Source organism: Zonotrichia leucophrys, unplaced genomic scaffold, assembly GCF_028769735.1.
Source record: "Zonotrichia leucophrys gambelii isolate GWCS_2022_RI unplaced genomic scaffold, RI_Zleu_2.0 Scaffold_217_84253, whole genome shotgun sequence".
NCBI classification, from domain to species: Eukaryota; Metazoa; Chordata; class Aves; order Passeriformes; family Passerellidae; genus Zonotrichia; species Zonotrichia leucophrys.
The window spans coordinates 20730-36715 of NW_026992422.1; the positions used below are offsets into that span (position 1 = coordinate 20730).

At 50.3% G+C, this 15986-nt stretch overlaps 1 protein-coding gene across 6 annotated transcripts; it reads right to left on the minus strand.

The window, feature by feature from the left end:
* Positions 1-102: 102 nt before the first annotated feature.
* On the minus strand, positions 103-15986 carry BCKDHA (branched chain keto acid dehydrogenase E1 subunit alpha). Of its 6 annotated transcripts, none has more exons than XM_064738179.1 (9): positions 15848-15986; positions 14323-14475; positions 13006-13092; positions 12598-12706; positions 11354-11515; positions 8943-9149; positions 6442-6583; positions 3889-4060; positions 103-1688 (listed from the first exon to the last, which is right to left on the minus strand). In XM_064738179.1, exons 1-9 carry the CDS (start codon positions 15917-15919, stop codon positions 1518-1520), a joined length of 1275 nt encoding a protein of 424 aa, XP_064594249.1. In that variant the 5' UTR covers positions 15920-15986; the 3' UTR covers positions 103-1517. The 6 variants fall into 6 exon arrangements, with proteins under 6 accessions (XP_064594249.1, XP_064594251.1, XP_064594253.1 ...); XM_064738181.1 differs by lacking the exons at positions 14323-14475; positions 15848-15986 and adding exons at positions 13842-13918; positions 14014-14041; XM_064738183.1 differs by lacking the exons at positions 14323-14475; positions 15848-15986 and adding exons at positions 13453-13479; positions 13869-13960.

A 15986-nucleotide genomic window follows, 5' to 3' on the forward strand; every position in this document is an offset into this window, starting at 1 on the left:
GATTTTGGGGTTTTTGGGTGTTTCTGAAACAAATCCTTTATTTTTCCGCGGATTTTGGTTTTTTTTGGGTGTTTCTGAAACAAATCCTTTATTTTCCGTGGATTCTGGGGTTTTTGGGTGTTTCTGAAACAAATCCTTTATTTTCCGCGGATTTTGGGGTTTTTGGGTGTTTCTGAAACAAATCCTTTATTTTCCGCGGATTTTGGGTTTTTGGGTGTTTCTGAAACAAATCCTTTATTTTCCGCGGATTTTGGGGTTTTTGGGTGTTTCTGACATTCCCGGAGGTCTCAGATCCCAGGGATCCAATCCCAAAACCGTTTCTGTTCCCAGGGGAGTTTGGGGGCGGATTTGGGGCACATTTTGAGGTCAATTTGCGGAATTTCAGGATTTTTCCAAAATCCCCGTTTTTTTTCCCAAAATCTCCGTTTTTTCCCCAAATTCCCGGGATTTTGGGTTATTTCTGGAAGTGCTGCAGCGGGCAGTGCTCCCCGTAGGCCTCCGGGTGAGTTTTGGGGGGAATTTGGGACACATTTTTGGGGGAATGGCAGGAATTTTGGGATTTTTCCAGAATTTCGGATTTTTTCCCCAAATCCCGTTTTTTTCCCCCAAAATTCGGGGTTTTTTGTCATTTCTGGAAGTGCTGCAGCGGGCAGTGCTCCCCGTAGGCCTCCAGGTGAGTTTGGGGATGGATTCGGGACAGATTTTTGGGGTAAATTTGCGGAAATTGGGATTTTTGCCCAAAATCGCTGTTTTTTGCCCCAAAATTCGGGGTTTTTTCGCTATTTCTGGAAGTGCTGCAGCGGGTAATGCTCCCCGTAGGCCTCCGGGTGAGTTCAGGGACAGATTCGGGGCAGATTTTTGGGGTAAATTTGGGAAAATTGGGATTTTTGCCCAAAATCGCCGTTTTTCGCCCCAAAATTCGGGGTTTTTTGGCTATTTCTGGAAGTGCTGCAGCGGGCAGTGCTCCCCGTAGGCCTCCAGGTGAGTTTGGGGCAGATTCGGGACAGATTTTTGGGGTAAATTTGGGAAAATTCGGATTTTTGCCCAAAATCGCGGTTTTTCGCCCCAAAATTCGGGATTTTTCTCATTTCTGGAAGTGCTGCAGCGGGCAGTGCCCCCCGTAGGCCTCCGGGTGAGTTTTGGGGACAGATTTTTGGGGTAAATTTGCGGAAATTCGGATTTTTGCCCAAAATCGCGGTTTTTCGCCCCAAAATTCGGGGTTTTTTGTCATTTCTGGAAGTGCTGCAGCGGGCAGTGCTCCCCGTAGGCCTCCAGGTGAGTTTTGGGGGGAATTTGGGACAGATTTTTGGGGTAAATTTGGGAAAATTCGGATTTTTGCCCAAAATCGCGGTTTTTCGCCCCAAAAGCGCGGCTATTTCTGGAAGTGCTGCAGCGGGCAGTGCTCCCCGTAGGCCTCCGGGTGAGTTTGGGGATGGATTCAGGACAGATTTTTGGGGTAAATTTGCGGAAATTCGGATTTTTGCCCAAAATCGCGGTTTTTCGCCCCAAAAGCGCGGCTATTTCTGGAAGTGCTGCAGCGGGTAGTGCTCCCCGTAGGCCTCCAGGTGGCGCTGCAGCTCCTGGCGCTGCCGCCGCAGCCTCGGCGGCATCTCCAGGTAAACGTCGTTGAAAAGGAGCAGCGGCGGCGGCTTCGGCTCCCGCTCCGCCTGCTCGAACGCCTCCAGCACCTGAAACCCAAAATCCGCCCGATTCACCCCAAATCCCGGCCCTTCCCGAGGAAAAACCCCGAGTTTCAGCAAAAAAACCCGAGTTTTCAGCAAAAAATTCCGATTTTTTAGCTCAATTTTCCCGTTTTCCAGCAAAATTTCCCCTTTTTTCAGCCCAAATTTCAGCCATTTCAGAAAAAAATGCCGATTTTTCAGCAAAAAAACCCGAGTTTTCAGCAAAAAATTCCGATTTTTCAGCAAAAAAACCCGATTTTTCAGCTCAAATTCCCCGTTTTCCAGCAAAAATTCCCGATTTTTCAGCTCAAATTTCCCGTTTCCCAGCAAAAATTTCCGTTCTCTTCAGCCCAATTCCCGATCTTTCAGACCAAATTTCAGCCATTTCAGAAAAAAACCCGAGTTTCAGCAAAAAAACCCGAGTTTTCAGCAAAAAAACCCCGATTTTTCAGCTCTATCTTCCCGTTTTTTTCAGCCCAAATTCGAATTTTTTTCAGCTCAAATTCCCCGATATTTCAGCCTAAGTTTCTGCGTTTCCAGCTCAAATTCCCGATCTTTCAGACCAAATTTCAGCCATTTCAGCAAAAAATCCCGATTTTTCAGCTCAAATTTCCCACTCTCCACCAAAATTTCCCGATTTTTCAGCCCAAATTTCCTGTTTTCCAGCAAAAATTTACGGTTTTTTTCAGCCCAATTCCCGATCTTTCAGACCAAATTTCAACCATTTCAGAAAAAAACCCGAGTTTTCAGCAAAAAACCCCGAGTTTCAGCAAAAAATTCCGATTTTTCAGCAAAAACCCCCGATTTTTCAGCTCAATTTTCCCGTTTTTTTCAGCCCAAATTCGAATTTTTTTCAGCTCAAATTCCCCGATATTTCAGCCAAAGTTTCTGCGTTTCCAGCTCAAATTCCCGATCTTTCAGACCAAATTTCAGCCATTTCAGAAAAAACCCCGAGTTTTCAGCAAAAAACCCCGATTTTTCAGCTCAAATTTCCCGTTTTCCAGCAAAAATTCCCGGTTTTTTCAGCCCAAATTCGAATTTTTTCAGCTCAAATTCCCAATCTTTCAGCCGCAGTTTCGGCGTTCCCAGCTCAAATTCGCCATTTTCCAGCCTGAATTCCCCATTTTTCAGCCCAATTCCCGTTAAAAATCCTGATTTTTATCCCCCCCAAAAATTCAGGTTTTTTCCTAAAAAAATCCCGATTTTTTCCCTGAAAATCCCGATTTTTTCCCTGAAAATCCTGATTTTTTTTTCTGAAAATCGGAAAAAGATTTTTTTTTTCGAAAAAAGATTTTTTTCTTTTCTGAAAAAGATTATTTCCCACCCAAAAAATCCCCAAAATCCTGATTTTTATCCCCCCAAAATTCAGGTTTTTTCCTAAAAAAATCCCGATTTTTTTTTCCTGAAAACCCCGATTTCTCCCCACCCAAAAACCTCCCAAAATTCAGATTTTTTTCCCCAAAAATCCCATTTTTTTTTCAAAAAAAAACCCCGATTTTTTCCCCAAAATCCCGTTTTTCCCAAAATCCCGGTTTTCCGCACCATTTTCCGGGAGCTTTTTCTCCACTCCTTCTCCTGCTGCTCGTCCCACCACCCGCGGTGCCCCAGGTACCAACCCCAAACCCCCCAAAACCCCATTTTTTCCCCGTTTTTCCCCGTTTTTTCCCATTTTTCCCATTTTTTCCCAAAATCCCGTTTTTTCGCACCATTTTCCGGGAGCTTTTTCTCCACTCCTTCTCCTGCTGCTCGTCCCACCAGCTGGGTTCCCCAGGTACCAACCCCAAACCCCCCAAAATCCCATTTTTTCCCCGTTTTTTCCCGTTTTTCCCTGTTTTTCCCCGTTTTTTCCCGGTTTTTTCAGTTTTTCCCAAAATCCCGGTTTTTCGCACCATTTTCCGGGAGCTTTTTCTCCACTCCTTCTCCTGCTGCTCGTCCCACCAGCCGCAGTTACCCCGGTACCAACCCCAAACCCCCCAAAATCCCATTTTTTTCCCGTTTTTTCCCTTTTTTTCCCGTTTTTTCCCGTTTTTCCCAAAATCCCGGTTTTCCGCACCATTTTCCGGGAGCTTTTTCTCCACTCCTTCTCCTGCTGCTCGTCCCACCAGCTGGGTTCCCCAGGCACCGACCCCAAACCCCCCAAAATCCCATTTTTTTCCCGTTTTTTCCCGTTTTTTCCCGTTTTTCCCAAAATCCCGGTTTTTCACACCATTTTCCGGGAGCTTTTCCTCCACTCCTTCTCCTGCTGCTCGTCCCACCAGCCGCGGTGCCCCAGGAAGTGGCGCAGGCGCGAGATGGGGTGGTCCTGCTTGTCCCAGTAATTCACCTCGTCCACCGAGCGGTACGCGGAGCTGTCATCGCTCGTGCTGTGGTGGCCGATTCTGGGGAGAAAAAACCGAGATTTTGGGAAAAAAATCCCGGGGAAAATCCGTGGGGAAATGGGGAAAAAATCCCGGGAAAAATCCGTGGGGAAATGGGGAAAAAACTCCGAGATTTGGGGAAAAAATCCGTGGGAAATCCAGGGGGAAATGGGGAAAATCAGAGCTGTCATCGCTCGTGCTGTGGTGGCCGATTCTGGGGGAAAAAACCGAGATTTTGGGAAAAAAATCCCGGGGAAAATCCGTGGGGAAATGGGGAAAAAACTCCGAGATTTGGGGAAAAAATCCCGGGAAAAATCCGTGGGAAAATGGGGAAAAATCAATGGGAAATGGGGAAAATCGGAGCTGTCATCGCTCGTGCTGTGGTGGCCGATTCTGGGGGAAAAAAACGAGATTTTGGGAAAAAAATCCCGGGGAAAATCCGTGGGGAAATGGGGAAAAAATCCCGGAGAAAAACCGAAATTTTGGGAAAAAAATCCGGGTGAAAATCCGTGGGGAAATGGGGAAAAATCAATGGGAAATGGGGAAAAAAATCTGGGAAAAATCCGTGGGGAAATGGGGAAAAAAAAATGGGGTGAAAAAGTGGAGTTTTAAAGCTGATTTTTTGGGGAGAAATTTTGATTTTTTTCGGCAGGGGAAAAAGCAAATTTTTTGGGAGAAAAGTGGAATATTTTAGGGAAAAAAAACGGATTATTTTTGAGAAAAAAATTGGATTTTTGGATTAAAAAATTGGATTTTTTAGGTAAAAAATGCGATTTTTTGGGGTAAAAAATCAGATTTTTGGGGTAAAAAATCGGATTTTTTTGGGGAAAAAAATCTGAATTTTTTTTGGGGTGAAAAGGAGCGTTTTTGGGGTGCCCACCTGTAGGTCATGGCCTCGATGAGGATGGGCTGGTTCTCGGCCACCGCGGGTTGTTTGGGGGTGAAAAAGCAAAGTTTTTATGGGACAGAAATGCAGGGATTTTTGGGAAAAAAAAGTAGATATATTTTGGGAAGAAAATAGAACTTGAGGGGGGAAAAAAGCAATTTTTTTTTTTTTTTTAAAGTGGAGTTTTTTGGAGAAAAAAATGGGATTTTTTTGAGAAAAAAGCTATTTTTTGGGGGGGAAATTTTGATTTTTTTCGGCAGGGGAAAAAGCAAATTTTTTGGGAGAAAAGTGGAATATTTTAGGGAAAAAACGGATTATTTTTGAGAAAAAAATCTGATTTTTTGGATGAAAAAATCCGATTTTTTGGGGTAAAAAATCCAATTTTTTTGAGGAAAAAATCGGATTTTTGGGGTAAAAAATCGGATTTTTTTGGGGGAAAAAAATCTGAATTTTTTTTGGGGTGAAAAGGAGCGTTTTTGGGGTGCCCACCTGTAGGTCATGGCCTCGATGAGGATGGGCTGGTTCTCGGCCACCGCGGGTTGTTTGGGGGTGAAAAAGCAAAGTTTTTATGGGACAAAAATGCAGGGATTTTTGGGAAAAAAGCGGAATATTTTTGGGAAAAAATGGATTATTTTTGAGAAAAAAAAATCTGATTTTTTGGATGAAAAAATCCAATTTTTGGGGGTAAAAAATCCGATTTTTTGGGGTAAAAAATCGATTTTTTTTGAGAAAAAAATCGGATTTTTTTGGGGAAAAAAACCAGAATTTTTTTTGGGGTGAAAAGGAGCATTTTTGGGTAAATTTGGGGTGCCCACCTGTAGGTCATGGCCTCGATGAGGACGGGCTGGTTCTCGGCCACCGCGGGTTGTTTGGGGGTGAAAAAGCAAAGTTTTTATGGGACAAAAATGCAGGGATTTTTGGGAAAAAAGCGGAATATTTTTGGGAAAAAATGGATTATTTTTCAGAAAAAAATTGGATTATTTGGATGAAAAAATCTGATTTTTTGGGGTAAAAAATCGATTTTTTTTGAGGAAAAAATCAGATTTTTGGGGTAAAAAATCCGATTTTTTGAGAAAAAAATCGGATTTTTTTGGGGAAAAAAACTAGAATTTTTTTTGGGGTGAAAAGGAGCGTTTTTGGGTGTTTTTGGGTGCCCACCTGTAGGTCATGGCCTCGATGAGGACGGGCTGGTTCTCGGCCACCACGGGTTGTTTGGGGGCAAAAAAGTGGAGTTTTAAAGCTGATTTTTTGGGGGAAAATTTTCATTTTTTTTGGCAGGGAAAAAGCAAATTTTTTGGGAAAAAAGCAGAATATTTTTGGGAAAAAATGGATTATTTTTCAGAAAAAAATCGGATTATTTGGATGAAAAAATTCGATTTTTTGGGTTAAAAAATCCGATTTTTTGGGGTAAAAAAAATCGGAAAAAAATCGGATTTTGAGAAAAAAATCGGATTTTTTTGGGGAAAAAAATCTGAATTTTTTTTGGGGTGAAAAGGAGCGTTTTTGGGGTGCCCACCTGTAGGTCATGGCCTCGATGAGGATGGGCTGGTTCTCGGCCACCGCGCGCCGCCGCGCCTCCCTCGTGGCGTTGTAGACGGCGAAGACGTCGTTGCCGTCGACGCGGATGGAGAGCAAACCATAGCCGGGCCCGCGGGCGGCTGCGGGAAAAACGGGGAGATTTTGGGGCAAAAAAACCCGAATTTGGGGCTTTCTGTACCCTGAGGGAGCACTGTCTGAATTTGGGGGAAAAAACCCGGAATTTGGGGGAAAAAACCCGGAATTTGGGAGAAAAAAACCCGAATTTGGGGGTTTCCGTCCCCAGAGAGAACACTGTCTGAATTTGGGGGGAAAAACCCCAAATTTGGGAGAAAAAACCCCAAATTTGGGGCTTTCTGTCCTCAGAGAGAACATTGTGTGAATTTGGGGGAAAAAACCCCAGAATTTGGGGGAAAAAACCCCGAATTTGGGGGTTTCCATCCCCAGTGAGAGCAGGGAAAACACTGACAGAATCTGGGGGAAAAAACCCAAATTTGGGGGAAAAAACCCGGAATTTGGGGAAAAAAACCCGAATTTGGGGCTTTCCGTTCCCAGAGAGAACACTGTCTGAATTTGGGGGAAAAAACTCGGAATTTGGGGGGAAAAAACTCGGAATTTGGGAGAAAAAAACCCTGAATTTGGGGGTTTCCGTCCCCAGAGAGAACACTGTCTGAATTTGGGGGAAAAACCCTGGAATTTAGGGGAAAAAAACCCGAATTTGGGGCTTTCTGTCCCCAGAGAGAACACTGTCTGAATTTGGGGGAAAAACCCCAGAATTTAGGGGGAAAAACCTGAATTTGGGGTTTCTGTCCCCAGAGAGAACACTGTCAGAGTTTGGGGGGAAAAACCCCGAATTTGGGGGAAAAAACCCCAAATTTGGGGGTTTCCGTCACCAGTGAGAGCAGGGAAAACACTGTCGGAATTTGGGGGAAAAAAACCCCGAGAATTTGGGGGAAATGACCCGAATTTGGGGGTTTTTGGGTCTCTCACCAATTCCATCACCCCGGTACTGCTCCGAGGTGCAAACCAAAATCCCTCAACCAAAACACCCCAAAACGCCCCAACCAAAACCCCCCAAAACACCCCAAAATCACCAAAACCCCCATAAACCAGCCCAAAATGACCCGAATTTCGCGGTTTTTGGGTCTCTCACCGATCCCATCGCCCCGGTACTGCTCCGAGTTGCAAAGCAAAATCCCTCAACCAAAACCCCCCAAAACCCCCCAAAAAAAAACCCCCCAAAACCCCCCAAAAACCCCCAAAATCACCAAAACCCCCATAAATTGCCCCAAAATGACCCAAATTTGGGGTTTTTGGGTCTCTCACCTATGCCATCGCCCCGGTACTGCTCGGAAGTTGGGGTGGAGATGGCGTAGCCGTTGTTGCGGCACAAGAAGCAACCAAAACCCCCCAAAACACCCCAAAATCACAAAACCCCCATAAACCAGCCCAAAATGACCCGAATTTGGGGGTTTTTGGGTCTCTCACCGATCCCATCGCCCCGGTACTGCTCGGAAGTTGGCGTGGAGATGGCGTAGCCGTTGTTGCGGCAGAAGAAGGAACCAAAACCCCCCAAAATCACCCCAAAATCACAAAAACACCACAAATCAGCCCAAAATGACCCGAATTTGGGGGTTTTTGGGTCTCTCACCGATGCCATCGCCCCGGTACTGCTCCGAGGTTGGGGTGGAGATGGCGTAGCCGTTGTTGCGGCAGAAAAAGGAACCAAAACCCCCCAAAACGCCCCAAAATCACAAAACCCCCACAAATCAGCCCAAAATGACCCAAATTTCGCGGTTTTTGGGTCTCTCACCGATGCCATCGCCCCGGTACTGCTCCGAGGTGGGCGTGGAGATGGCGTAGCCGTTGTTGCGGCAGAAGAACACGATGGGACCCCCCAAAATCACCCCAAAATCACAAAAACACCATAAATCGCCCCAAAATGACCCGAATTTGGGGGTTTTTGGGTCTCTCACCGATCCCGTCGCCCCGGTACTGCTCCGAGGTGGGCGTGGAGATGGCGTAGCCGTTGTTGCGGCAGAAGAAGCAACCAAAACCCCCCAAAACACCCCAAAATCACAAAACCCCCATAAATCAGCCCAAAATGACCCGAATTTGGGGGTTTTTGGGTCTCTCACCGATCCCATCGCCCCGGTACTGCTCCGAGGTGCAAACCAAAATCCCTCAACCAAAACCCCCCAAAACCCCCCAAAAAAACCCCCAAAATCACCCCAAAACACCCCAAAATCACAAAACCCCCATAAATCGCCCCAAAATGACCCGAATTTGGGGGTTTTTGGGTCTCTCACCGATGCCATCGCCCCGGTACTGCTCCGAGGTGGGCGTGGAGATGGCGTAGCCGTTGTTGCGGCAGAAAAAGGAACCAAAACCTCCCAAAACCCCCCAAAACACCCCAAAATCACAAAACCACCACAAATCAGCCCAAAATGACCCGAATTTGGGGGTTTTTGGGTCTCTCACCGATGCCATCGCCCCGGTACTGCTCCGAGGTCGGGGTGGAGATGGCGTAGCCGTTGTTGCGGCAGAAGAACACGATCGGGCACTCGAGGGTGGCGGCGAAGTTGAAGCCGGCGTGGGCGTCGCCCTCGCTCGCAGCCCCCTCCCCAAAATAGCAAACGACGGCGCGGCTCGCGTCCGCCCGCTTGATGGCGTAGGCGGCGCCCACCGCTGGGGCGAAAAACGGGGATTTTGGTAAAAACGGGAATATTCTACATTGGGGAATACAGGGGGGTCTGGGGGGAAAGGGGGTTTGGGGAAAAAAAGGGGAGGTTTGGGGTAAAAGGGGTTTGGGGTAAAAGGGTTTCCCCCTCTCCCCGAAATAGGAAACCACGCTGCGCCCACCGCTGGGCGAAAACACGGGGATTTGGGTAAAAACGGGAAAATTTCGCATTGGGGAATACAGGGGGGTCTGGGGGGAAAGGGGGTTTGGGGAAAAAAGGGGAGGTTTGGGGTAAAAGGGGTTTGGGGCCAAAGGGTTTCCCCCTCCCCAAAATAGCAAACCACGCCGCGCCCACCGCTGGGGCAAAAAACCGGGATTTTGGTAAAAACGGGAACGTTTCACATTGGGGAATACAGGGGGGGTTTGGGGGAGAAATCCTGAATTTTTTCGTTGGGAGGAAAAGGGGGAAAAATAGGAAACTCAGCAGAAAATGGAAAGAATTCGTCATTGAGAAAAGTGGGGGGATTTGGGGAAAAAATAAGGGAATTTTGGGGAAATGGATTTGGTGGAAAAAGGGGGAAAAAGGTTTGGGAGAAAAGGGGGGATTTAGGAAAAAAAATGGCAGGAATTTTACATTGGAAAGAATGGGGGGATTTGGGGGAAAAGGGGATTTGGGGAAAAAAGGGGAGGTTTGGGGTAAAAGGGTTTCCCCCTCTCCCCGAAATAGCAAACCACGCCGCGCCCACCGCTGGGGCGAAAAACGGCGGTTTTGGTAAAAACGGGAACATTTCACATTGGGGAATACAGGGGGGTTTGGGGGAAAAATCCCGAATTTTTTTGTTGGGAAGAAAGGGGGGAAAAGGGGAAAAATGGGGGGATATGGGGGGAAAATCCTGAAATTTTTCATTGGGAAAAATTAGGACATTTGGGGGAAAAAGACGGGATTTTGGGGAAATAGATTTAGTGGAAAAAGAAGGGGGATTTGGGGAAAAAAATCCTGAATTTTTTCGTTGGGAAATGGGGGGAAAAATGGGAGGAATTTTGGGGAAAAAGGGGGGAAATAAGGGGAGGAATTTGGGGGGAAAACAGAGTGAATTTGGGGAATAAAAGGTGAAATTTAGGGGAAAAAATGTTGGAAAAAAGCAGAAATTTCAGAGAAAAATGGGGGGAAATGTGGGGAAAAAATAGGGGAAAAAAGGGAGGACGAATGGTGAAAAAAAAGGGGGGAATTTGGGGAAGAAGGGGTGAATCTGGGGAAAAAAGGGCGGGAAAATAACGGAAATTTGGGGAAAAAAAGGGGGAAATTTTGAGACAAAGCGGGGAAAAAGGGGAGGAATTTGGGGAAAAATAAGGGAAAGAAGGGGGAGAAGAACAGCAGGGAAAATGGGAAATTCAGGGAGAAAAACGGGGAAGAAAGTGCGGGGATTTGGGAAAAAAGGCGTGGAAAAACCCCAGAAATTTGGGAAAAATTGGCAGAAAAAAGCAGAAATTTCAGAGAAAAATGGGGGGAAATTTGGGGAAAAAACGGGGGAAAAAAGGGAGGAACAATGGCGGAAAAAAGAGGGGGAATTTGGGGAAGAAGGGGTGAATCTGGGGAAAAAAGGGCGGGAAAATAACGGAAATTTGGGGGAAAAAAGGGGAAATTTTGGGACAAAGCGAGGAAAAAAGGGGAGGAATTTGGGGTAAAATAAGGGAAAGAAGAAGGGCAGGAAAAATGGGAAATTCAGGGAGAAAAACGGGGAAGAAAAGGCGGGGATTTGGGAAAAAAGGCGTGGAAAAACCCCAGAAATTTGGGAAAAATTGGCAGAAAAAAGCAGAAATTTCAGGAAAAAATGGGGGGAAATTTGGGGAAAAAATGGAGGAAAAAAGGGAGGACGAATGGTGAAAAAAAAGGGGGGGATTTGGAGGAAGAAGGGGTGAATCTGGGGAAAAAAGGGTGGGAAAATAATGGAAAAAAAGGGGAAATTTTGAGACAAAGCGGGGAAAAAGGGAAGGAATTTGGGGTAAAATAAGGGAAAGAAGAAGGGCAGGAAAAATGGGAAATTCAGGGAGAAAAACGGGGAAGAAAAGGGGGGGATTTGGGAAAGAAAGGCGTGGAAAAACCCAGAAATTTGGGAAAAAATGGCGGAAAAAAGCAGAAATTTCGGGAAAAAAGGGGGGAAATTTGGGGAGGGGTCCCGGGGGGGGGACAGGTGCCCCCCAGGTGCGTCACCTTGCGGGATCTGCGTGGCCAGCGGGGACGAGATGGTGACGAAGTGGCGCTCGCGGCAGCCGTAGTGCACCGGCATCTGCCGGCCCTTGCCGGGGTCGCGCGCGTTCCCGTAGCACTGGGCCATGAACAGCTCGAGGGGATAACCCCGGTACAGCAGCACACCTGGGACAGGTGAGGGCACACCTGTGACACACCTGGGGCACACCTGTGTGACACCTGTGACACCTGTGATACACCTGTGATACACCTGTGATACACCTGTGATACACCTGTACCTGTGTCACCCACTCTAACTGGGCCATGAACAGCTCCAGGGGGTACCCCCGGTACAGCAGCACACCTGCGACAGGTGAGGGCGCACCTGTGACACACCTGTGACACACCTGTGACACCTGTGATACACCTGTGATACACCTGTGATACACCTGTACCTGTGTCACCTGCTCTAACTGGGCCATGAACAGCTCCAGGGGGTACCCCCGGTACAGCAGCACACCTGGGGACAGGTAACAGGTGAGGGAACACCTGTGACACACCTGTGATACACCTGTGATACACCTGGCACACCTGTGACACCTGGGTTACACCTGTGATACACCCATCCCTGTGTCACCTGCTCTAACTGGGCCATGAACAGCTCCAGGGGGTACCCCCGGTACAGCAGCACACCTGGGACAGGTGAGGGCACACCTGTGACACACCTGTGACACACCTGTGACACACCTGTGATACACCTGTGTTACACCTGTGTTACCTATGTAACCATGAACAGCTCCAGGGGGTACCCGCGGTACAGGAGCACACCTGCGACAGGTGAGGGCACACCTGTGACACACCTGGGGCACACCTGTACCATACCTGTCACATCTGTGTCACACCTGTACTACACCTGTCACACTTGTCACACCTGTCACACCTGTATCACACCTGTGTCTCACCTGTCTCACACCTGTGTCTCACCTGTACCACACCTGAGCACACCTGTGCCACACCTGTATCCCATCTGTATCACACCTGTGACACACCTGGGGCACACCTGTGCTCACCTGTATTGTACCTGTACCACACCTGTGCCACACCTGTATCACACCTGTCACACCTGTATCACACCTGTGCTCACCTGTACCACACCTGTCACACTTGTCACACCTGTCACACCTGTGTCACACCTGTGTCACACCTGTATCACACCTGTCCTCACCTGTATCACACCTGTGCCACACCTGTATCACACCTGCCCTCACCTGCCTCGCGGTACTGCCCGAACACGAGGTCGCTGCTCTCCAGGGCGGCGGCGCTGCCCACGTGCGTCCCCTCCTCGCCGTAGTTGGTCATGTAGAACGAGATCCGGCCCTGCACAGGTGAGACACAGGTGAGCACAGGTGAGACACAGGAGAGGCACAGGTGAGACACAGGTGAGACACAGGTGAGACACAGGTGAGACACAGGTGAGACAGGTGAGACACAGGTGAGACACAGGTGAGACAGGTGAGACACAGGTGAGACACAGGTGAGACAGGTGAGACACAGGTGAGACAGCTGAGACACAGGTGAGACACAGGTGAGCACAGGTGAGACAGGTGAGACACAGGTGAGACACAGGTGAGGCACAGGAGAGCTCCAACCCCCAGGTGTGCCCAGGTGAGGCTCACCTGTCGCTGGGACTCGTACAGGATCCTGTCCATGGTGTTGAGCAGCGTCATCGTCTTGTAGAGCTTCAGCACCTGCTCCTTGGGCAGCTGCGGACAGGTGGGACAGGTGAGACAGGTGAGGGACAGGTGAGGGACACCTGGGAAGGTGGGACACCTGTCCCGTATCACCTGTCCCTGCCGGTCCATCCCCCGGCACACCGGGATCCCGGCTGTGTTACCTGTCCAGGTGTGTGTTACCTGTCCCAGGTGTGTGTTACCTGTCCCAGGTGTGTCCCAGGTGTGTGTTACCTGTCCCAGGTGTGTGTTACCTGTCCCAGGTGTATCCCAGGTGTGTGTTACCTGTCCCAGGTGTGTGTTACCTGTCCCAGGTGTATCCCAGGTGTGTGTTACCTGTCCCAGGTGTATCCCAGGTGTATCCCAGGTGTGTTACCTGCCCAGGTGTCTCACCTGAGGATCCTCTGATTTCCGTATCACCTGTCCCTGTCTGTCCATCACCTGGTACACCGGGATCCCGGCTGTGTTACCTGTCCCAGGTGTGTGTTACCCGTTCCAGGTGTGTCCCAGGTGTGTGTTACCCGTTCCAGGTGTCTCACCTGTGGATCCTCGGATTTCCGGATCACCTGTCCCTGCCTGTCCATCACCCGGTACACCGGGATCCCGGCTGTGTTACCTGTCCCAGGTGTATCCCAGGTGTATCCCAGGTGTCTCACCTGTGGATCCTCAGATTTCCGTATCACCTGTCCCTGCCGGTCCATCCCCCGGTACACCGGGATCCCGGCTGTGTTACCTGTCCCAGGTGTGTCCCAGGTGTGTTACCTGTCCCAGGTGTGTCTCACCTGAGGATCCTCGGATTTCCGTATCACCTGTCCCTGCCGGTCCATCACCCGGTACACCGGGATCCCGGCTGTGTTACCTGTCCAGGTGTGTGTTACCTGTCCAGGTGTGTGTTACCTGTCCCAGGTGTGTGTTACCTGCCCAGGTGTGTGTTACCTGTCCCAGGTGTCTCACCTGAGGATCCTCGGATTTCCGTATCACCTGTCCCTGTCTGTCCATCACCTGGTACACCGGGATCCCGGCTGTGTTACCTGTCCAGGTGTGTGTTACCTGTCCCAGGTGTATCCCAGGTGTATCCCAGGTGTGTTACCTGTCCCAGGTGTGTGTTACCTGTCCCAGGTGTGTCTCACCTGAGGATCCTCGGATTTCCGTATCACCTGTCCCTGCCGGTCCATCACCCGGTACACCGGGATCCCGGCTGTGTTACCTGTCCAGGTGTGTCCCAGGTGTGTCCCAGGTGTGTTACCTGCCCAGGTGTCTCACCTGAGGATCCTCGGATTTCCGTATCACCTGTCCCTGCCGGTCCATCACCCGGTACACCGGGATCCCCGACAGCACCTGGGGCTGGATGAACTCGAGGCGCTCGGCGAACTCGGCCGAGGCTCCGGGGAACTGCGGCCGCTCCTCGGGGGAGCCCTGGGGACACATTGGGGACATTGGGGACATTGAGGGACATTGGGGACATTGGGGACATTGGGGACATTGGGGACAATGGGGACATTGAGGGGACATTGGGGACATTGGGGACATTGGGGACAATGGGGACATTGGGGACATTGGGGGACATTGGGGACATTGGGGACAATGGGGACAATGGGGACATTGTGGGGACAGCGGGAACTGCGGCCGCTCCTCGGGGGAGCCCTGGGGACATTGGGGACATTGGGGACAATGGGGACAATGGGGACATTGGGGGGGATTGGGGACATTGGGGACAGCGGGAACTGCGGCCGCTCCTCGGGGGAGCCCTGGGGACATTGAGGACATTGGGGACATTGGGGACACTGGGGGGATTGGGGACATTGGGGACATTGAGGGGACAATGGGGACATTGGGGACACTGGGGACACTGGGGGGATTGGGGACATTGAGGGGACATTGGGGACATTGGGGACAATGGGGACATTGGGACATTGGGGACATTTGGGGACATTGGGGACATTGTGGGGACATTGTGGGGACATCGGGGACAATGGGGACACCAGGGTGACACCGGAAACTGCGGCCACTCCTTGGGGGAGCCCTGGGGACATTGGGGACATTTGGGGGACATTGGGACATTGGGGGGATTGGGGACATTGGGGACATTGAGGGGACATTGGGGACATTGGGGACATTGGGGACATTGGGGTGGTTGTCCCCTCATTGTCCCCCCCAGTGTCACTCCCCCCAAAATGTCCCCAAATGTCCCCTCATTGTCCCACACCAATGTCCCCAATGTCCCCTCATTGTCCCCTCCCTGTCAGCCCCCCAAATGTCCCCAGTGTTCCCTGGTGTCCCCTCTCTGTCCCCCTGTCTGTCCCCTCATTGTCACCCCCCAAATGTCCCCCAATGTCCCCGGTGTCCCCTCCCTGTACCCCGTGGCCACTCACGGTCCCCCCTCTCTGTCCCCTCACTGTCACCCCCTCACTATCACCCCAGATGTCCCCCAGTGTCCCCGAATGTCCCCGAATGTCCCCGGTGTCCCCCCGTGCCCACTCACGGTCCCCCCTCACTGTCACCCCCTCACTGTCACCCCCTCACTGTCACCCCAAAATGTCCCCCAATGTCCCCCGATGTCCCCGGTGTCCCCCCGTGCCCACTCACGGTCCCCCCCTCACTGTCACCCCCTCAATATCACTCCAAAATGTCCCCAAATGTCCCCAAATGTCCCCGAATGTCCCCGGTGTCCCCCCGTGCCCACTCACGGTCCCCCCCTCACTGTCACCCCCTCAATATCACCCCAAAATGTCCCCCAATGTCCCCCAATGTCCCCAGATGTCCCCGGTGTCCCCCCGTGCCCACTCACGGTCCCCAGGAGCCGCCTCGGGCCCAGCCCCGGGAGCCGCCGCCGCCACCGCAGCGCCCGCAGCGCCGCCATCTTCCCTGGGGGCGTGGCCTAACGCCGCGCCGCGCGCTGATTGGCTGCCCGGGGGGGCGGTGGTGCG